We start from the raw sequence: 23,854 nt of genomic DNA, 5'->3' as shown, positions 1-23,854 counted from the left end.
AAATGAATAAAGTAAAAAATATATTGTTAATATTTAATGTTATTTGTGAATTAACCAATGTTAAAAAACAACATTATTTAACTGTTGTTAATTTACATCATTAATAAATATATACCATTTAATGTTTATCAAAATCAATTCCAAAATGTGTTAATATATTATTACATTTTAATGTTTTATCTTTTGAACATGACTATTTTTCTAATATTACAAATATTTTGTTCATTGTTAGTTCATTGTAAGTTCATACTATCAATGAAGAATTAACATGCTGTAAAAAATATATTTTTCATTGTTAGTTCATGTTAATTAATGCATTCCCTACTGTTAACAAATGAGACTTAATTATAAAGTGTTATCAAAACCTTTAATGCTTTATAAGCATTTTTTAAGGATTTTATTGAGAAGTTTAAACAGACCCTCTCTCTCTCTCTCTCTCTCTCTCTCTCTCTCTCTCTCTCTCTCTCTCTCTCTCCCTCCACACTCACTGAACTCACACAGTCAGTCACCCACCCAGTCACCTACCGCACACATTAGAAGCACAGTGACAGGATATCTCTGATAAGTTTTAAATTTTCTCCTCTCCATAGTGTATTGTAAATTCATGAAATTAATCACATATCTCAGACTGTCTTGTTCTGTGTATGTAATTTTTTATGAAGTGTTTGGAAGCTGCTCTTAAAAGAAAAAGAAAAAAAGTTTTCTCTTTTTTACTGTAACTTTAATAAGTTGCCATTAAAACACTGTTCAAGATATCCTAAATCCATCCACAATTTAGCATCTTCAGTATTTTGGCATCATGAGAAAAAATGTTTGGTGTGATTTCTGTGTTTCTGCTTGAAGGAGTATGAATTTGTTTACAGCCTGTTTAAAAAAAAAAACCACATTAAAATAAATATAGCCGACTTCCTGTTGGTCGTAGCTAATGACTGTAAATTAGAAAGTTGTCCGGCTTAATAAGAACAATTTATGTACAGAGTTTGGTGTCTGTAGCTATCAATATATATATATATATAAACATTAATAATTATATACCATTTAATGTTGATCAATATTAATTCCAAAATGTGTTAATATATTATTAAATTTTAAAGTTTATCTTTTGAACATGACTATTTTTCTAACATTAAAAAGATTAATAAATGCTTTAAAAAAAATAGTTCTTTGTTAGTTCATACTATCATGGAAGAATTAACATGCTGTAAAAATATATTTTTCATTGTTAGTTCAGTTAATTAATGCATTTCCTAATGTTAAGAAATGAGACCTTATTATAAAGTGTTATAAAAAATCTTTAATGATTTATAAGCATTTTTTTAAGATTTTAAAAAACAGACCCTCTCTCTCTCTTTCTCTCTCTCACCCACTGCCTCAATCCACACAGTCACTCACACAGTCACTCACACCCCACCCCTCACTCAGATGCAGGCTGGCAAGAGCTCTCACTCAGCAGTCTAACAGCTTTCTGATAGTTTTAAAATTTTCTCCTAAGCATAGTGTATTGTAAATTCATGAAATTAATCACATATCCTCAGACTGTATTGTTCTGTGTATGTAATTTTTTATGAAGTGTTTGGAAGCTGCTCTTAAAAGATAAAAAAAAAAAGTTTTCTCTTTTTTCTGTAACTTTAATAAATTGCCATTAAAACACCGTTCAAGATATCCTAAATCCGTCCGCAATTTAGCATCTTCAGTATTTTGGCATCATGATAAAAAATGTTTGGTGTGATTTCCGTGTTTCTGTTTGGAGGAGTATGAATTTGTTTACAGCCCGTTTAAAAAAACAAAAAACCCACATTAAAATAAATATAGCCGACTTCCTGTTGGTCGTAGCTAATGACTGTAAATTAGAAAGTTGTCCGGATTAATAAGAACAATTTATGTACCGAGTTTGGTGTCTGTAGCTATCATTATATATATATATAATCATTAATAATTATATACCATTTAATGTTGTTCAATATTAATTCCAAAATGTGTTAATATATTATTAAATTTTAAAGTTTATCTTTTAAACATGACTATTTTTCTAACATTAAAAAGATTAATAAATGCTTTTAAAAAAAATGTTCTTTGTTAGTTCATACTATCATGGAAGAATTAACATGCTGTAAAAATATATTTTTCATTGTTAGTTCACGTTAAATAATGCATTTCCTAATGTTAAGAAATGAAACCTTATTATAAAGTGTCATCAAAATCTTTAATGATTTATAAGCATTTTTTTTAAGATTTTAAAAAACAGACCCTCTCTCTCTTTCTCTCTCTCACCCACTGCCTCAATCCACACAGTCACTCACAGCCCACCCCACCCCACCCCCACCCCTCACTCAGATGCAGGCTGGCAGGGATCTCTCACTCAGAAGCAGTCTTAACAGCTCTCTGATAGTTTTTTAATTTTCTCCTAAGCATAGTGCATTGTAAATTCATGAAATTAATCACATATCCTCAGACTGTATTGTTCTGTGTATGTAATTTTTTATGAAGTGTTTGGAAGCTGCTCTTAAAAGAAAAAAAAATAATAATAATTCTCTTTTTTACTGTAACTTTAATAAATTGCCATTAAATCATCTTTCAAGATATCCTAAATCCGTCCGCAATTTAGCATCTTCAGTATTTTGGCATCATGAGAAAAAATGTTTGGTGTGATTTCCGTGTTTCTGCTTGGAGGAGTATTAATTTGTTTACAGCCTGTTTTTAAAAAAAACCCACATTAAAATAAATATAGCCGACTTCCTGTTGGTCGTAGCTAATGACTGTAAATTAGAAAGTTGTCCGGATTAATAAGAACAATTTATGTACCGAGTTTGGTGTCTGTAGCTAAAACTAACCCCCCCATTTTTGACAAAAGGTGGCGCTATAGAGTGCCTCTTCCACGCCCGTTTATGAGCTTTTTCCAGTGTCTAACTATCATTATTACTCATATGTGTGTTGAGTTTCATGACATTCTAAACATGTTATCTGCCTCAAAATCACCAGAAACGAATTTTCAACTTTGACACGTTGCCATGGCAACATACTTTTAGATATCAATATTCCCTTCACAGTTTTACATCGGCCGTGTTTTGACATTATTCTGGTGAAGTTTGAAGCAAATCGAGTAAAAATAAGATGCTGAATTCAAAGCATTTTGAAAATGACACACTTCCTGCAGCCAGTTGGTGGCGCTATAACTTTCAGTCATAATAGTCACATCTATCCGATCGGCATCATACAACGAACAAACCACTGGAGTTTGATCTACATCATACAATGTATGTGGACGTTATTAGGCATTTCCTGGGTCTCATTTTTCGCCATAACTTCATCGCCTCGCCACGGGCAAACCGTTCGACATATCAAAAATATCTTCGCAATTTAGCGTCCCCAATGTCTTGAGATCATGTTCACCGAGTTTGGTGGCAATCGTATGGAAATCCTCAGAGGAGTATATCAAATTCCAGAGCATGCGCTTTTTAAACAGCCCTGAATAGCCGACTTCCTGTTGGGCGGAGCCTAAGACATGCTGCGCGGAAGTTGTTCGGCTCAATGAGTTCTATATGTGTACCGAGTTTCATATGAATACGTGCAAGTATGTGTGAGCTATACATCAAGTTTTCTGACAATTTTCCAGGGGGCGCCGTAGAGCCCCTGTGCCACGCCCGGGTCCCAGCCTCAGCGGCGTCCTAATGGCCGCAGGTTCCAATGTGCGTGCCAATTTTCGAGAGTTTTCGGGCACGTTAAGGCCCCCAAAAGTGCCCGGATGATTGAAATAAAAAAAAAAAAAAAAAAAAAAAAAAAAATAAATATAGCTGCGAGCAGCGATGACGGGCCCAAGCCGTCAGCATACGCCACCCCGGTGGCATCGATAAAACGGTGCCCAGCGAGCACAAGCATCACAGTAACCCTCTGGCAGTTTGGTTTTAAGGGATACGGCAATTAAAGGGTTAATCCAAACCATCAACTCTGTGAAACACACACACACACAGAACAACATATAAAACTTTAAATTCTGTGAAAATATATTTTTCATTGGTAGTTGATGTTAGTTAATGCATTTACTAATGCTAACAAATGAGAAATTATTATAGTTACCAAAGCTTTTAATGATTTATAAGCATTTTTTAATGATTTATTTTTCCATTAACTAACATGAATAATTTTTTCTAACACAAATTAATAAAGTAAAAAATATATTGTTAATATTTAATGTTATTTGTGAATTAACCAATGTTAAAAAACAACATTATTTAACTGTTGTTAATTTACATCATTAATAAATATATACCATTTAATGTTGATCAAAATCAATTCCAAAATGTGTTAATATATTATTAAATTTTAAAGTTTTATCTTTTGAACATGACTATTTTTCTAATATAAAAAATATTTTGTTCATTGTTAGTTCATTGTAAGTTCATACTATCAATGAAGAATTAACATACTGTAAAATATATATTTTATTGTTAGTTCATGTTAATTAATGCATTCCCTACTGTTAACAAATGAGACTTAATTATAAAGTGTTATCAAAACCTTTAATGCTTTATAAGCATTTTTTAAGGATTTTATTGAGATGTTTAAACAGACCCTGTCTCTCTCTCTCTCCCCCTCCACACTCACTGAACTCACACAGTCAGTCACCCACCCAGTCACCTACCGCAAACATTAGAAGCACAGTGACAGCAGATCTCTGATAGTTTTTAAATTTTCTCCTCCGCATAGTGTATTGTAAATTCATGAAATTAATCACATATCCTCAGACTGTCTTGTTCTGTGTATGTAATTTTTTATGAAGTGTTTGGAAGCTGCTCTTAAAAGAAAAAAAAGAAAAGAAAAGTTTTCTCTTTTTTACTGTAACTTTAATAAATTGCCATTAAATCATCGTTCAAGATATCCTAAATCCGTCCGCAATTTAGCATCATCAGTATTTTGGCATCATAAGAAAAAATGTTTGGTGTGATTTACGTGTTTCTGTTTGGAGGAGTATGAATTTGTTTACAGCCTGTTTAAAAACAAAACCCACATTAAAATAAATATAGCCGACTTCCTGTTGGTCGTAGCTAATGACTGTAAATTAGAAAGTTGTCCGGATTAATAAGAACAATTTATGTACCGAGTTTGGTGTCTGTAGCTATCATTATATATATATAAACATTAATAATTATATACCATTTAATGTTGATCAATATTAATTCCAAAATGTGTTAATATATTATTACATTTTAAAGTTTATCTTTTGAACATGACTATTTTTCTAACATTAAAAAGATTAATAAATGCTTTAAAAAAATTGTTCTTTGTTAGTTCATACTATCATGGAAGAATTAACATGCTGTAAAAATATATTTTTCATTGTTCACGTTAATTAATGCATTTCCTAATGTTAAGAATTGAGACCTTATTTAATGATTTATAAGCATTTTTTAAAGATTTTAAAAAACAGACCCTCTCTCTCTTTCTCTCTCTCACCCAGCTCCTCAATCCACACAGTCACTCACACAGTCACTCACACAGTCACTCACACCCCACCCCACCCCACCCCTCACTCAGCTGCAGGCTGACAGGACCTCTCACTCAGATGCAGTCTAAGAGCTCTCTGATAGTTTTTAAATTTTCTCCTAAGCATAGTGTATTGTAAATTCATGAAATTAATCACATATCCTCAGACTGTCTTGTTCTGTGTATGTAATTTTTTATGAAGTGTTTGGAAGCTGCTCTTAAAAGATAAAAAAAAAAAAAAATTATATTTTTTACTGTAACTTTAATAAATTGCCATTAAATCATCGTTCAAGATATCCTAAATCCGTCCGCAATTTAGCATCTTCAGTATTTTGGCATCATGATAAAAAATGTTTGGTGTGATTTCCGTGTTTCTGCTTGGAGGAGTATGAATTTGTTTACAGCCCGTTTTTAAAAAAAACCCACATTAAAATAAATATAGCCGACTTCCTGTTGGTCGTAGCTAATGACTGTAAATTAGAAAGTTGTCCGGATTAATTAGAACAATTTATGTACCGAGTTTGGTGTCTGTAGCTAAAACTAACCCCCTCATTTTTGACAAAAGGTGGCGCTATAGAGTGTCTCTTCCACGCCCGTTTATGAGCTTTTTCCAGTGTCTAACTATCATTAATACTCATATGTGTGTTGAGTTTCATGACATTCTAAACATGTTATCTGCCTCAAAATCACCAGAAACGAATTTTCAACTTTGACACGTTGCCATGGCAACATAATTTTAGATATCAATATTCCCTTCACAGTTTTACATCGGCCGTGTTTTGACATTATTCTGGTGAAGTTTGAAGCAAATCGAGTAAAAATAAGATGCTGAATTCAAAGCATTTTGAAAACGACACACTTCCTGCAGCCAGTTGGTGGCGCTATAACTTTCAGTCATAATAGTCACATCTATCCGATCGGCATCATACAACGAACAAATCACTGAATTTTGATCTACATCATACAATGTATGTGGACGTTATTAGGCATTTCCTGGGTCTCATTTTTCGCCATAACTTCATCGCCTCGCCACGGGCAAACCGTTCGACATATCAAAAATATTTTCGCAATTTAGCGTCCCCAATGTCTTGAGATCATGTTCACCGAGTTTGGTGGCAATCGTATGGAAATCCTCAGAGGAGTATATCAAATTCCAGAGCATGCGCTTTTTAAACAGCCCTGAATAGCCGACTTCCTGTTGGGCGGAGCCTAAGACATGCAGCGTGAAAGTTGTTCGGCTCAATGAGTTCTATATGTGTACCGAGTTTCATATGAATACGTGCAAGTATGTGTGAGCTATACATCAAGCTTTCTGACAATCTTCCAGGGGGCGCCGTAGAGCCCCTGTGCCACGCCCGGGTCCCAGCCTCAGCGGCGTCCTAATGGCCGCAGGTTCCAATGTGCGTGCCAATTTTCAAGAGTTTTCGGGCACGTTAAGGCCCCCAAAAGTACCCGGATAGTCGAAATAAAAAATAATAAAAAAAAAAAAAAAAATAAATATAGCTGCGAGCAGCGATGACGGGCCCAAGCCGTCAGCATACGCCACCCCGGTGGCATCGATAAAACGGTGCCCAGCGAGCACACGCATCACAGTAACCCTCTGGCAGTTTGGTTTTAAGGGATACGGCAATTAAAGGGTTAATCCAAACCATCAACTCTGTGAAACACACACACACAGAACAACATATAAAACTTTAAATTCTGTGAAAATATATTTTTCATTGGTAGTTGATGTTAGTTAATGCATTTACTAATGCTAACAAATGAGAAATTATTATAGTTACCAAAGGTTTTAATGATTTATTTTTCCATTAACTAACATGAATAATTTTTTCTAACACAAATGAATAAAGTAAAAAATATATTGTTAATATTTAATGTTATTTGTGCATTCACCAATGTTAAAAAACAACATTATTTAACTGTTGTTAGTTAACATCATTAATAAATATATACCATTTAATGTTGATCAAAATCAATTCCAAAATGTGTTAATATATTATTACATTTTAAAGTTTTATCTTTTGAACATGACTATTTTTCTAATATTAAAAATATTTTGTTCATTGTTAGTTCATTGTAAGTTCATACTATCAATGAAGAATTAACATGCTGTAAAAAATATATTTTTCATTGTTAGTTCATGTTAATTAATGCATTCCCTACTGTTAACAAATGAGACTTAATTATAAAGTGTTATCAAAACCTTTAATGCTTTATAAGCATTTTTTAAGGATTTTATTGAGAAGTTTAAACAGACCCTCTCTCTCTCTCTCTCTCTCTTTCTCTCTCTCTCTCTCTCTCTCCCCCTCCACACTCACTGAACTCACACAGTCAGTCACCCACCGCACACATTAGGAGCGCAGTGACAGCAGATCTCTGATAGTTTTAATTTTCTGCTCTCCATAGTGTATTGTAAATTCATGAAATTAATCACATATCCTCAGACGGTCTTGTTCTGTGTATGTAATTTTTTATGAAGTGTTTGGAAGCTGCTCTTTAAAGATAAAAAAAAAAAAAGTGTTCTTTTTTTACTGTAACTTTAATAAATTGCCATTAAATCACCGTTCAAGATATCCTAAATCGGTCCGCAATGAAGCATCTTCAGTATCTTGGAAGCATGTGAAAAAATGTTTGGTGTGAATTTTTGGTTTCTGCTTGAAGGAGTATGAATTTGTTTACAGCCCGTTTAAAAAAAAAAAAAACGCATTAAAAAAAAATAGCCGATTTCCTGTTGGTCGTAGCTAATGACTGTAAATTAGAAAGTTGTCCGGATTAATAAGAACAATTTATGTACCGAGTTTGGTGTCTGTAGCTATCATTATATATATATATATAATCATTAATAATTATATACCATTTAATGTTGATCAATATTAATCCAAAATGTGTTTATATATTATTAAATTTTAAAGTTTATCTTTTGAACATGACTATTTTTCTAACATTAAAAAGATTAATAAATGCTTTAAAAAAATTGTTCTTTGTTAGTTCATACTATCATGGAAGAATTAACATGCTGTAAAAATATATTTTTCATTGTTAGTTCACGTTAATTAATGCATTTCCTAATGTTAAGAATTGAGACCTTATTATAAAGTGTTATCAAAATCTTTAATGATTTATAAGCATTTTTTAAAGATTTTAAAAAACAGACCCTCTCTCTCTTTCTCTCTCTCACCCACTGCCTCAATCCACACAGTCACTCACAGTCACTCACAGCCCACCCCCACCCCTCACTCAGCTGCAGGCTGACAGGACCTCTCACTCAGAGGCAGGCTGGCAGGGAGCTCTAACTCAAAAGCAGCTCTGATAGTTTTTTAATTTTCTCCTCTGCATAGTGTATTGTAAATTCATGAAATTAATCACATATCCTCAGACTGTATTGTTCTGTGTATGTAATTTTTTATGAAGTGTTTGGAAGCTGCTCTTAAAAGATAAAAAAAAAAAAAAATTATCTTTTTTACTGTAACTTTAATAAATTGCCATTAAATCATCGTTCAAGATATCCTAAATCCGTCCGCAATTTAGCATCTTCAGTATTTTGGCATCATGATAAAAAATGTTTGGTGTGATTTCCGTGTTTCTGCTTGGAGGAGTATTAATTTGTTTACAGCCCGTTTTTAAAAAAAACCCACATTAAAATAAATATAGCCGACTTCCTGTTGGTCGTAGCTAATGACTGTAAATTAGAAAGTTGTCCGGATTAATAAGAACAATTTATGTACCGAGTTTGGGGTCTGTAGCTAAAACTAACCCCCTCATTTTTGACAAAAGGTGGCGCTATAGAGTGCCTCTTCCACGCCCGTTTATGAGCTTTTTCCAGTGTCTAACTATCATTAATACTGATATGTGTGTTGAGTTTCATGACATTCTAAACATGTTATCTGCCTCAAAATCACCAGAAACGAATTTTCAACTTTGACACATTGCCATGGCAACATAATTTTAGATATCAATCTTCCCTTCACAGTTTTACATCGGCCGTGTTTTGACATTATTCTGGTGAAGTTTGAAGCAAATCGAGTAAAAATAAGATGCTGAATTCAAAGCATTTTGAAAACGACACACTTCCTGCAGCCAGTTGGTGGCGCTATAACTTTCAGTCATAATAGTCACATCTATCCGATCGGCATCATACAACGAACAAATCACTGGAGTTTGATCTACATCATACAATGTATGTGGACGTTATTAGGCATTTCCTGGGTCTCATTTTTCGCCATAACTTCATCGCCTCGCCACGGGCAAACCGTTCGACATATCAAAAATATCTTCGCAATTTAGCATCCCCAATGTCTTGAGATCATGTTCACCGAGTTTGGTGGCAATCGTATGGAAATCCTCAGAGGAGTATATCAAATTCCAGAACATGCGCTTTTTAAACAGCCCTGAATAGCCGACTTCCTGTTGGGCGGAGCCTATGAAATGCTGCACGGAAGTTGTTCGGCTCAATGAGTTCTATATGTGTACCGAGTTTCATATGAATACGTGCAAGTATGTGTGAGCTATACATCAAGCTTTCTGACAATTTTCCAGGGGGCGCCGTAGAGCCCCTGTGCCCCGCCCGGGTCCCAGCCTCAGCCGCGTCCTAATGGCCGCAGGTTCCAACGTGCGTGCCAATTTTCAAGAGTTTTCGGGCACGTTAAGGCCCCCAAAAGTACCCGGATAGTCGAAATAAAAAATAATAAAAAAAAAAATAATAATCCTTAGAAGAACAATAGGGCCCTGCGCCTTACTGGCTTGGGCCCTAATAATCCTTAGAAGAACAATAGGGCCCTGCGCCTTACTGGCTTGGGCCCTAATAATCCTTAGAAGAACAATAGGGCCCTGCGCCTTACTGGCTTGGGCCCTAATAATACTCTCTCTTGTCGTCAGCATTTAGCAAATATGCATTTACATCATTTAAACAAATCTTTGAATGTCTAATGAACATTTAATTTCACAAACCTTGCAAACTTAGTCAAATCCAGCTGTGAGATCTTATAAAGTTTGCGTTTGTATCCTGCATGATCGCGTGCACTCTGCGTGACGGTCGGTCAGTCAGTGTGAACTGAATGCGGACAGGAGGAGAGTTCAGCTTCACTGGAGACGTGCGATCCACAAACTTTAAACTCGTGATTTCAAATTATGCTGCACTTATATGCATTTGCCTACTGTCATATTCATGTCATTTTCACTGTGTGCTGTATGTAAAATGAGTGTTACCTTGGCTTTATTCGAAAAAATGATTCCCAATGCACATCATCCCAGAATACTGAGTGCCCTGTTGGTTAAAGTGTTTACTTCCTTTTTAATTATATTTTTATTAAATATTTATTTATTTGTGAAAAATGCTGTCATCTGAAATATTCAACATGACACATTTTCAAACGATTTCAAATTTCTTAAATATTAAAGTAAATAAAATGATATGGGCTTTATATCGGCCGCCCTGCTTTCCAAGATACCGGCAGTCAAAAAAAACAATATCGTTCTACCACTAATAATAGGTCTCCTTTAACTGAATACACACACACACATACAAGTATGAGTAGACTCAGAGAACATCAGACATTGACACACACATGAGTCAGTATTGTCAAAAGTTCCCCCACACATGGCTTTTTGTCACTCATCACAGGGTTATATGTAGAGATGACCCAGATAGCTGGAGTCTGACATGATGAATGCGTCTCCACTGAGTTCTTCCAGCCTGACACAGGGTTGCCATGGTGACACAGAGGAACTTGCTGTTTTACAGCAGAGAGTTCCAGGACATGATCAGAAATATCCCATCATGCTCTAAAGCACTCTAAGATTAATGTATTTACACATGCACATACCGCAACCAACTCACTTTCATTTATGCTTAACGTCATCTCTGATGTCACAGAGGCTCTAGATGTAAACTCAATTGAGTATACAACAAATAAAGAAAACAAAAACAAACAAACAATGGGTGGGGTTTCATAACTAACCCTGCCTGAGATTGTTTACAAAGGCATGAAAATGTAAACAAACAAAATGACAGAGTAAACAAATACAGAGCAGAGAAAGTAAAAATACAAATGACGTCCATTTTTAAAGCTGATGTGCATTTCTTTAAAGTAACCTCACATACCAAGCAATGAAAACACACATTCATTTCACAATTCACACACATACACACTTATATACCAGCTCTGGTAACTGTAGTCTTAATTATTCATGTGACGTGTCTTAAAAGAATCTGATCCCACAGAAACCAAGCTCTACCAGAGAAAGTTAATAATTCAGTCTGATTGACATCCTCTTCTCACATCTCTGATCATCTTCATGCGTCAATTAATAAGCTCGACACACTCGCGCACACAGCAGGAGCCGTCTCATCAGAGGGAACACATGCAGAGCTGAGAAGACGAGAGATAATAGAGGTGATAAAAATGTTGTCATGCTGAAAGAGCTTCTGTCAAACCTTATAGAGCTGACATTACCGTGTATAATTTTAGCCAAGCAAATCCTCCCATTCTGCCACACTTGATGACATAACTAATAACTCTGTGATCTCTTTATGTTCTGCATCATTAAGTTATCACTGTATATGTCTGCATATGTAGGTGATGATGGGATGAGTTTGCATATCCTACCATCTTCCTCCACCTCTTTCTTTCTCTCACTCTTTTATCAGTCCATCATGTTCTGTTTGCTCTTTGAAACCGTTTGATGGATAGAAACCAGATAAAAAATAGATGGTGACTAATCAGAACAAGAACCAGGATAGTCCCACTTCCGATTTCTGAGGGTTTGAGAGAGTCACGGACACACACAAACACACTCATGCTTACCTAGCAAACATGCTCTAATGAAAACATACATACTACTGTTGGCCGAAGGCAGGGAAACACCCTGGATGGATGGCCAGTGTAACACAGTGTCCTGACCAGACGTGATGTGACAAGCAATTTGTCTGTTCACACCAGACTTCAACCAGACCAAAATCAATCACACATCCAAGCCAATTAAAAGAGCGCATGGGTAGACTCTTTCTGCAAGCACACCGTTATCTCACACGCTCAACAAAATGTAAGTAAATAATAATAAGTGATATACCAACTTGAAATCAAACACCTACCCCTTAAGCATAGCTTATAGTAACCTTATCCACATACACACACACACAATCTTGTCACACTGCTCCTCTTTTCTCAGAATCAGTGAATATGTTTATCAAAGTTATAATCAAGCTCCAGCAGGTTTTGCATAGTAGAGCTACAGCCCAACACTTAATTGAATATTTGAATGATTAAATACACATTAAGCATCACCTTTGTGTTTTGTAGCAAGCGTAAAACATAGAGGTCAACTGTAGTGTGATTAACGTATGTAGATGCTGGACGAAGCCAAGCTACAATCACATTATCTGGGTCTGTTAGTGCAGCTTCACAAAATTCAGGCTGGTATGATTTCAGTTGGATTAAAGACGAAAAAGGAACTAAAAGACAAAAAAAAAAAAAAAAAAAAAATTAACAAATAAATAATACATAAATTTTAGTCCATTATTTACTAAATAGTTTTTCCACATCATGCCCGGTGTTGTCCTTCAAACAATGTGTAATTTTTAGGAAATGAAAACAAGTGGATGTAACTATAAAGACTATATGCAATTAAATGCGCAAAGGATTGTTAAAGTAGAAGTTAAAATCTCTAAGCTGAAAATTATACTTCAGCAAAACAAAAGCATATACTAACATGTTATGGGGTACTGGTAGGAGGTAGGAGGAACACACATTCACTCATCTGAATGGATCACATTTATACTCAATAGTCCTTTACTGCTCTAAAAAAAAACAATTACTTGTGTTACATGTAGAAATTTAAACTTACATTTAAAGTCAGACAGTATGTTGAAAAATAATCAATCAATTTAGTCAGAATTATTACACTCCTTTTTCTGATGTGCTCTGTCTGTTTGACGTGAATGTCTGAGCCAGCACTCTTTCACTGAGGTCCGTGGAGTTTATTGACAGAACGAGCCTTTATGTAAAATGGAAATATTCACACGACTTTCTAAAATTTACAGATAAGGATAAAACTGTTAAAAGGAAGTTATGTGCTGAGGAAATACATAACAGGCTAGGCCAAGTTAAAGAGCTAAATATGGTGCATTGTCATGTTTAGGACAATTTCAGTCATGCATTTTCCCAAAGCGGCATTTCGTCCATAGACACTGAAAAAAAGTAACGTGACTGACGGATGTTTTCAGTCCAATTCAGTGTTCACATGCACAAATAATCAATAATCAAAGCTGATTATGTCAATTATTTTCATTGTTTTATTGATTAGTTGCTACAGCCAGAACACCAAAATTCAGGCCAGCCTGAACACAACCCAAAGTGTGGGCGAGTATCATGCACAGTGTTACAGACACGATGTGTTACTGCAAACACACAGCACAAGGCTTAGGTCTGAGATGGAAACATTGAATGGAAACTTGAGCACACACACTCTCCGCAAGTTCTCATGAATATGCAATCTTTCTTTACATCTACCCATAGGCAAAAACAAGTGCACTAGGATGAGCTCATAACACACTCATCAGGTGTGTGTTCGACTTACCTCCTTCCAAACAGCCGTAACCCAGTAAAAGTCCTGCTGCTATGTCGGCGACCCACTGTGACTCTTTCCCCCTCAGGCTGTGGGTTGGATAGGAGGTCAGAGTTGGATGAAGAAGCAGACGTGGAGGCCAGAGAGGTTGTGACCTCTTCCCTGTCCTGTGAAACAGCCCCTAGCTCCTGCTCCATCAGGAGCCTTGGGCCGTCAATCAAACAATGGTAACTAATCCCAAACTCACGGAATCAGACAGTCCTCATGCTGAGAAAAACTAGAAGAGAAGGGTCGCACCATCCTGCTCTCCGCCTCTCGGAAAGAGAGGGAGGACAATGCAAACAGCGCTCAGTCCTCCAGATCCTTGCAGACTTCCACGTGTGATCCGCTTCCCATTCCGCTTTCAAGACACTTAATCCTATAAGCAAACCCCCACATTCCTCTCCCCCCTCCTCTCTTTCCTTCCTTCCTCCCTCTCTCTCTCTCTCTCTCTCTCACACACAAAGTTCTTACAGTCCCAGTCTAAGCAGAGTCATAAAGCAAAGACAGTTCCTCCAGTCCTCTCTTCATGTCTTTCTCTCTCTTAAAGCGCTCATCTTCTGTTTTCCTCCCACAGTGGCTGCCGCTTGCACTCTCACACGCGTCTATGCAGGCACATACACATACTCTCTAGCTGCCGGTTGCACTCACAGACATTGCACCACACCAGGAAGTGTCAAACTCAAAAGAGACTCATTCGTAGGACCCCAAATGTAGCTGCCCCTCCAGGTGCCTGATTGTTTTTGATCTTACTACTTTGCATCTATCACCATCAATTTGTCTTTCTCTCTCTGAGAAAATGAGATATAACTCTGACAATGGAACAAAGCAGCTCACAATTTGCTGATCAGATCAGTAGTGCATCTAGTTATGTTCACAAACATCACATACAGACAGTTTTACATACTTTGGAAATCTCTATACAGAACTGGTCAAAGATAAAAGGTCTATAACTGTGGTCACAGAAATATATAACGCAAAATGTAAAACAACACACACACAGAACAATACATTTATGGCTGGGCGAGCACACTTCTAACAGGAGAGCAGGTAGGAGGAAGATCTTATAGTAGTCAATAAATGCAGTTTGACAAAAGCAAAAAGGCATGAGGGAAAAAGATGGAAAGAGAGATAGCCTCAGGTTCTCGGCTGTTATTGATTTCGGTCACTTTGTGTGTTAGCAGGCATGGGTGTATGTCTCTTAACATTTGTTGAAGGTTTTTATTTGACAAATTTTAGAGTTACATTGAGATTTACTACCAACCCCAAATGCAGTACACATATACTGCAGACAAGAGCAATTGAGTTCACTCATTTTGAAAAGAAAAAAAAAAAAAGGTACTTAAAATAAATTTTAACTCAAAGAAAATAAATTACAGATGTAAAATAAAAACTTTACTTCAGCAAATCGCCAAGGCAACATTTCCCACTTTCATTTAGTGTAACCACACAACAACTCTTTTAAGACTTTAAAATTAAAAACTACTCCAAAATATGAATAAATGCTATTTTAGTATCTTAGTGATACTAAAATAACACTGTGGACAGAACCACAAGAACCAGAAGGGAAGTATTCTCATTAGGTCATATTGTGTGCGTGACTGTATACTATAGCATGTCAACAGAATAAGAAAACCAGCAGAAAGATTCCTCCCCACTACCTACTGTTCACACTCACTACAGACTTCCTGTGAAGGAAGGAAATGATGTCACAAAAATGGGAGTCGTACACCATTACGGTTGGACCACAAACCAGATTTTGTTTCCTGCTATTCTTCTCTTAGCAATACGTGTGTGTGCTTGTGTAAGCTGAGCAAGTTACATATATAAGGGAGATGGAGAGAGGAGGTGAAAATAGGACAGCTGAAATGATGGGTAGGAAATATAACTATGTAGGAGTGACAAGTAGGATCCACTGTAACCTGGGTTCAGCCTGATCTAATATACCACCAGAAACAGCAGGGAGAAATTTCCACCAGAAATCAATCCATGATCCATCCATACTCATTTTCACTGTAGCACCTCAGCAGGACACACTCTAGTAAAGCAGCTTAATTCAAGTATCAAATTAACCCTTTTCATGGGCTCGAGTCTAAAACAGATTGTAAAGAAATTATGATTTTGTGCATAAGACTGGATCTCCACCTTGTGGTTACATTGAGTAACTGCATGCCTGCAGGGATTTTCACTCTGTGGTTACGGTCCTTAAAAAACAGATTTGTTTACTCAAGTAAAGTTTGTGGTATCAGATTGTGCATTAATAGATGACATAATATGATATTTACAACCAAGCAAAAGTGACTATGAACTAGGCACAGATTATTGATGCTTCTTTCTAAAAAAGAAATATATATCAGACACACTGTTCCCACAAAACATACAACTTGAACTATTAATAAACTCTTTAATCCCCTTACTCACAAACGCAGCAATCTTTCACAACCCCACATTGCTATATGTCTTTGTCTCTCTCTCTCTCTCTCTCTCTCTCACACACACACACAGACACTTGTGATGAGATTCTAAGATAAGAGATGGTGGTCACAGATGGTTTCCATATGCAGGTTTGGTGCTTAACTACATCTGGCATGAATACATTCAAGAACACCCAGACAGTGAAACTAAAATTCAACCACCCTATAAACACAAGCCAGACACAATATATACAGTACATGCAGACCAGAATGTCAGTTATTTCGAGAACACTGAGATGCAAAAAGTGTCATTCGCATTTACTTGCACTTTATTAGCATCAGATCATGGCATCAGCATTGGCAAGGTCAGGAGTTCGACTCCCTAGGAATGCATGATTGATAAATTCAATGCAATGTAAATTGTTTTGGATGAAAGCAGAAATGCAAATATTCTTAACCTGTATTTATATAATGGTTCAGAATGCTTTTGGGAGTCCCCAACAATAAGTTGACATGCATGCAATGTCAAAAAACCCTTTCATTGTCTTATAATATTAATTTATTTTTACCTTACTTGCTCCAGGACTCCCAAACAATTCGCTCAACGATTCATTTTTCCAAACCCCTCCTTTGTGAGATGCTACACACACACACATATGCACATATACACACACACACACACACACACACAAACAGTATAGACTAAATATTCAAACAGAAAGCAGTTATTTTAAAGTATTTCACAATATTTATTTATTTATGATTTAACGGCATGTCAGCAACAGTGGCTATATTCATGGCAAGAGGAAACATTTCAATTTCACAATTCAGTCGTATATATAATTTCAAAACAATTATATAACTTTATTTGAAAATTATATATATAAATAAATAAGTACAAATATACAAAAACATATATATAATAAAAATAATAACAACTAAAGTAATAAGGACAATTATATAGAGTCTTTCAGCTTAATGCATGACAAAAAAAAATTAAATTGTCCCAGGAGAATTATTTTTGAAAATGTCCATTAATATATTTTCTGAATAAAAATGTTGCCTAGTATTATTTAAAATTGGACATTCAATTAAAATATGTTTTATACTCAAAAGATTTTTACACCTTTCACAGACCGGTTTGTATTTCACAATATTGTTGCTTTTACTGTATTTTGGATCATATAAATGCAGGCTTGGCGAGCAGAAGAGAATTCTTTAAAAAAATATTAAAAATCTTACTGTTCAAAAACTTTTGACTAGATACTACATCAACTAAATGATTTAAATGTTGCAATGTCTTCATAGTGCTGACCAGAGATCAGAGCGTCATTCTTACAGCTAAATGAACTGGCACAAGTAGCTTGGGCCATCAAACGTTAAGAACATGGAGACACAAGCAAGTGTAGTTCAGTCTTACCTGTGGTAAGGTTGAGGTGGAGGGGTGGGGGGCAAGACCCATTTCCCCCTGTGTGCCCACATTTCTCTGTCTCTTTCAGGCCTGCCAGATTGGCTCTAGTTACTGTCATGCACACAGCTACTGTAGACAGCAACTGACCCTCGCAGTCTGTGCCTCTATGAGCTAAATCTTTCTTCCCTAACACCCCCTACTTCCTGTTGTGACACTTCCTTATGTGAGTGTATGATTGTGAGTGTATTGTGTGCGTGAGAGAGACCGAAACAGAGATGGGTCAGGGGTAAAACTTGATTCTTGTAAAGAAACCACAAATAGAATATGAGCTACAGACTACAGGAATACACACACACACACACACACACACACACGGAGAACAGGCTCCTGTAGGAAACTATTTTTAGTACACTTAAAGGAGAGCCCCAAACAAACACACACACAAGCAGGCAGCTTTCCCTACGTCATACAGAGGAAAGTGACTGATGATCTTGAACTTTTATATTTTTGTGCATGAGATTGAGAACACAAGCTGCTATAATAAACAAAAATGAAGAACAGACATTGTACAAATGTACTTATTTTGTCACACTCATCTCACTTTTAACCACATGGAAACACTCACCCACATATCTTAAGATATTTTATAAAGCAAAGGCCGTTGTCCATTTCCACTATCTGTCTTTCTATTAGAGATGTGCATTTTGCTCATTCCGACAACTCAAAAGATGAATCAACAAAATATTTTATTTTATCATAATCTCTGATTCAGATCATCATCCATGAATTGAACTGAGTGTGTCAGATAAGAGCAGACAAAATGTGCAGAGCAAGAGGTCCCCAGGACTGGAATTGAGAACCACTACTCTGAAGTATCATTCAAAATATTACCGTAAAAAAAATAATAATAAATTAAAAAAAATATCACAGAATGAAAAATATTTGTTTGTAGTCCTGGAATTGGCTTATTGTGAAATCAGTTACACAACTGAAGCATTTTCATAAGTCATCGTTGATTTTCACTTTCTGTCCTCTCATTGTCTCTCTGGAGAATCCTGGGTTTGCAGATTGTTACCTTGGCGAAAGTAAGGTGGCAGATTTTTGCATGTAGTTCTGACCAAACAGCTGGACATAATTTAACTCCAAATAATTACTTTAATATATAATAGGACAAGACAGAGAGGTATAGAAAGAACATGTAAGATGCTGTCATCTCCCCTCTCTCCACAAGGGGGAGAATGTAATCTTCTTCACTGATGGCTCTGTAATCTGTAATCAGGTGCATCTCAGCAAATTAGAATGTCGGGGAAAAGTTCATTTATTTCAGTAATTCAACTCAAATTGTGAAACTCGTGTATTAAATAAATTCAAATGCACACAGACTGAAGTAGTTTAAGTCTTTGGTTCTTTTAATTGTGATGATTTATGCTCACATTTAACAAAAACCCACGAATTCACTATCTCAACAAATTAGAATACTTCTTAAGACCAATAAAAAAAAAAATTTTAGTGAATTGTTGGCCTTCTGGAAAGTATGTTCACTTACTGTACGTGTACTCAATACTTGGTAGGGGCTCCTTTTGCTTTACTGCCTCAATTCGGCATGGCATGGAGTTGATCAGTTTGTGGCACTGCTGAGATGGTATGGAAGCCCTGGTTGCTTTGATAGCGGCCTTCAGGTCATCTGCATTGTTGGGTCTGGTGTCTCTCATCTTCCTCTTGACAATACCCCATAGGTTCTCTATGCGGTTCAGGTCAGGCGAGTTTGCTGGCCAATCAAGCACAGTAACACCATGGTCATTGAACCAGCTTTTGGTACCTTTGGCAGTGTGGGCAGGTGCCAAGTCCTGCTGGAAAATGAAATCAGCATGGTTATGAAGTGGCTTGGTAGCCCTTTTCCTGAAGACGTCTGAGAGTGTTGACTCTTGATGCTCTCACAAGTGTTTGAATCAGCTTTGCTTGACAATATTCTCAAGCGTCCAGTCATCCCTGTTGCTTGTGCACATTTTCCTACCCAAATTCTTCCTCCCAGTCAACTTTGCTTTAATATGCTTTGATACAGCACTCTGTAAACAGCCACACCTTTCAGTAATGACCCTCTGTGACCTACCCTCTTTGTGGAGGGCATCAATGTTCATCTTCTGGATCATTGTCAAGTCAGCAGTCTTCTCCATTATTGTGGTTTCAAAGAACATGAGATACCCGGAATTTATACTGTATTTATACATTTTCACGACATTCTAATTTATTGAGATGCACCTGTACCCTTTCTATCTCTCCATTCTGTTGTTCCAAACAAAGTACTTTCTTTCTTCCACTGAGAAAAAAAAAAAAAAAAAAAAAGATGTTTTGAGGTATTGTGCTGGCTGGTCTTATCCATGCATTTACAATGAATGAACACTAAGGCATTAAAAAGTATTATTATTGTACAGTATGCTATGTGTGTCCATTTTTCAATTTGTAGGTTGTAATCAAGACCTTTGAGTTTCTGTGTGTATCTGACAATAGTTTTAACAAATTAAATGGTGAAATGCTCGTGAAGTGACTCTCAGAGCAGCTCTGGAGATGAAGTTAATGCCCTCATGTCTTCATAGTTCATACAGTGAGACAGCAGACACTAAAAACACAACGAGCATCATGGATGCTTGAATATGTGTGTAGTAGACGAAACTGGCGCATTAAGAAATACGCAGGCATATTTAAATTGTGGGTTTTTTGTTTGCAATTTAATATTTATTGACACTAGTTTGTATGGCAATTTAATTAAGTGTAATTTAATTCATATATCCAAATTCAGCATTATATAGTAAATGTAATTTTTATAACTGTACTCCATGATTCCATCAGCGTTTTCTGCATCACTGACACTGAATCGTTTTTTCTGAACTATTTGTTTAAGATCCTGCATATTTATACAAAAAACATATAGAATGGCCCTCTGGGGTTTAGTGACATTTTGCTCACTCACCTTGAATCTTCACACAAAGAGCAGCTCGGCCCACCGGCACACTTACAACTACCAATTATCAGCAACCCAGATGGATTTAAATATGGTAAAATATATCACACAGAGCTTACGGTACTACAATCTAAAATTCTAGAAGCACAAATAAAGTCAGCCAAAATATTTATTAAACAAAAAAAAACAAGGATGTGCACAACTTGGTTTTGTGGACACAGATTCTGCTGCCATTTTAGTGTGTTTGTGAAGTGGCAGCGTTTGCTGCATCTCTCACAGCCCAGTGTGTTGGACATTGTGTTCCAGCCCAGAAACTCTAGCTTCAGAGAGATCAAGGCCAAAGTTACCATGGTGTCTGTCACTGTAGTGACTGCTTATCAGCTACAGGCATCGATTAACTAGGAAATAGTGAAGGCCGGTTGTGATTGGCTCTTATTAACTTGTTTGCAGCTTTGTCATGACGACGTGATACAGTGACCTCGAGACTAATTGGAGCAGGGCGAGTTGGTCTAATAAAACATGACCTATTGAACGTGTACAGAGTTTAGGAGCACAATACAGCAGAAACTACAAGCAACTGGTATTCTGCAGCGTTACAGTATGGACACATTACGGAGTACACACAGTTCCACTGAGCGCACACAGTTTACATCTACTCAAATATCTCACACACAGCCGCATTTGTAATCTGTGTTGTACAGAAAAGGCTTGAACAATTAATTTGAACTCAGTCACAGGCTCTCGTGTCAGTCAAGTGTGTGTGATCACATTTGTTTTAGCTCTTTTTCAAGCACACGGTATAGGACTGGTTTAGGATTAGGTTTTCTGACAACATCTAAGCAGCTGCTTTCTCTCAAGAGCATCTACTTGATGCCTTAAGAACACTTACAGGCACTGGCTTCAGTAAACTAATGAACAAGACTCATGAACCGGCACATCCTAACTCAAGTGCTTAGCCACAAAATGGTGCTGTGGGATCTGTTCCTGGTGTGTTTCTCTCGCTCCCTTTAAAAACATGTAATGTCAAAATTTAGGGAAGCAATCTCTCGCTGCTCAAAGCAGAGGAAAGGAGGTGTTTTTGTGATGGCTCAGACTGTGGGAGGAGAGCTCCTGGTGAAGCAGAACCTGCAGGGCACACTGACTCACTTCAAATACACTCCAATCTACAGCCATTACACACACCGTTCAGTACAGCTGGGTCCCTCTAACTCTTACACACAGCAAACAGACACATAAAGGCATACACTCTCACATACAGTACATACAAAAAAATTATACAAATGGTATAATGTCCAATAATACTGTATACTGAACAATTAGACTAGATATAGATATCAGAGTAGTTTAGATACATTTTAACCTTTTCATAAAATCGACTTTAATAAAGACTTTATCATATGCTGTGATACTATTTACCAAAAAAAAAAAAACAATGATCACTATATAGACCACCACATGGACAGAACATTTACTTTAGTTTAAAAATCAGTTAATTTTTTTCTTAAAGAACACCAACCCTGATTTTTACACTGTGTCTACTCTCTACACCAGAGGTGACCAGTGTCAAAAATCATTTATCCTTCAGAGGGTCCATCGGATGCCCATTTTACACAAGTTGATATGATTCTTTAGGGTCTTAATGAAAGGTCTGTAACATACTGTGGTTAAAATTTAGTGCAAAAAACACCTTCTTAACCCTGTCAAAATCAGCTCTGTCTTCAGCACGCTGTTCTAGTCCATGTTTCTTTAAATCCAAGTGTGCTCTGCTGACTCCGCCCCTCTCTTCCGTGGAGTGACGAGCAGACCTATTCCCTATTCGACCACTCCAGATACGTTGAAGCGTCAGCCATCTCACATTCACCATAATAAATCAATGAATATTCAAAGATATACAAGCGTATAACTTGCTGTTGTAGACGCACACAGTCAATGCGCTCAAAGATTCGCAGACCGTTCCTAAAATGGCCCATAGAAACAGTCCATAATGCGACATCTAGGTGTATATAAATCTATGGAGCATACCACTTAACTTCAGCTGCGAAACTGGCTAACTAGCATGTTATTAGGAAAGTCGATTTGCAAAGATTCATAAAAACCCTTATACTCACTTCTTCTGTAGATGAAGCTGGATCACGAATGATTCGCACAAACAGACGCATTTATGTAGATCGGCGCATTCACTTCAAAGCGAAAGTAACGTTAATCTTCTGCGTCTTCAGTGGCTCAGATGTTGGGAGTAATTGGCGACTGCTATATTCATTATTACATCCAACAACAAAACACTTGAATCGCTTAATCTAAGACATCTTGTCTCCCCCTGCACCGGAGCTGACACAATGGCAGACGGATGACATCTAACTCAGGGCGGGTCTAAGGTAAGATGGCCTTGTCAATCAATTATCGTGGGAGTGGTCTGTACAGAACTACGTCATTCTGACAGGAATCTCAGAACAGCCGGATTTGAGAAAGGAGACTTTAAAATAGGGATTTTAAAAAAACTACTGGGTGGATTTTTATCATTATAGGATGGGTGTGTACACACACTTCTAACACTTTTTTCAAACAACTTGTAAAGTGAATTTTGCATCCGATGACCCCTTTAAGAAAAAGAATGAAATGTCAGTTTATTGTCAGAGATGTATTGTGCACGCCGCATGCAGTGTAGACAGAATCATCATTTATAAGTTTTATAGTCCTTGGTCTTGTTGCATCTCGTAACTTGTGTCCAGTATAGATGCAGTGTCAGAAATATATACAGTATCTCACAGAAGTGAGTACACCCCTCACATTTTTGTAAATATTTTATTATATCTTTTCATGTGACAACACTGAAGAAATGACACTTTGCTACAATGTAAAGTAGTGAGTGTACAGCTTGTATAACAGTGTAAATTTGCTGTCCCCTCAAAATAACTCAACACAGCCATTACGGTCTAAACCACTGGCCACAAAAGTGAGTACACCCCTAAGTGAAAATATCCAAAT

At 36.5% G+C, this 23,854-nt stretch overlaps 1 protein-coding gene across 6 annotated transcripts in view; it reads right to left on the bottom strand.

Annotated features, from left to right (window-relative positions):
- Positions 1 to 23,854, bottom strand: part of LOC306877172 (diacylglycerol kinase zeta-like) — a gene marked incomplete at its 5' end in the record, with an annotated part of 144,304 nt that overhangs the window by 98,928 nt on the left and 21,522 nt on the right. Inside the window, one exon of one of the 6 annotated variants that reach the window (XM_079428741.1) lies at positions 17,920 to 18,070. The exons of 2 other annotated variants lie outside the window; for them this stretch is intronic. In XM_079428741.1, coding sequence (XP_079284867.1) covers positions 17,920 to 17,981 — 62 coding nt within the window. Of the gene's footprint in view, positions 1 to 14,058; positions 14,761 to 17,919; positions 18,071 to 23,854 lie in introns of those variants that run through there. 3 more of the 6 variants (XM_079428740.1, XM_079428747.1, XM_079428748.1) reach the window with 3 other exon arrangements.

Source organism: Barbus barbus (assembly GCF_936440315.1).
Source record: "Barbus barbus genome assembly, chromosome: 2".
In the NCBI taxonomy this organism is placed as follows: domain Eukaryota; kingdom Metazoa; phylum Chordata; class Actinopteri; order Cypriniformes; family Cyprinidae; genus Barbus; species Barbus barbus.
The sequence above is the reverse complement of the archived record's forward strand: the minus strand, read 5'-3'. Positions and strand labels throughout refer to the sequence as shown.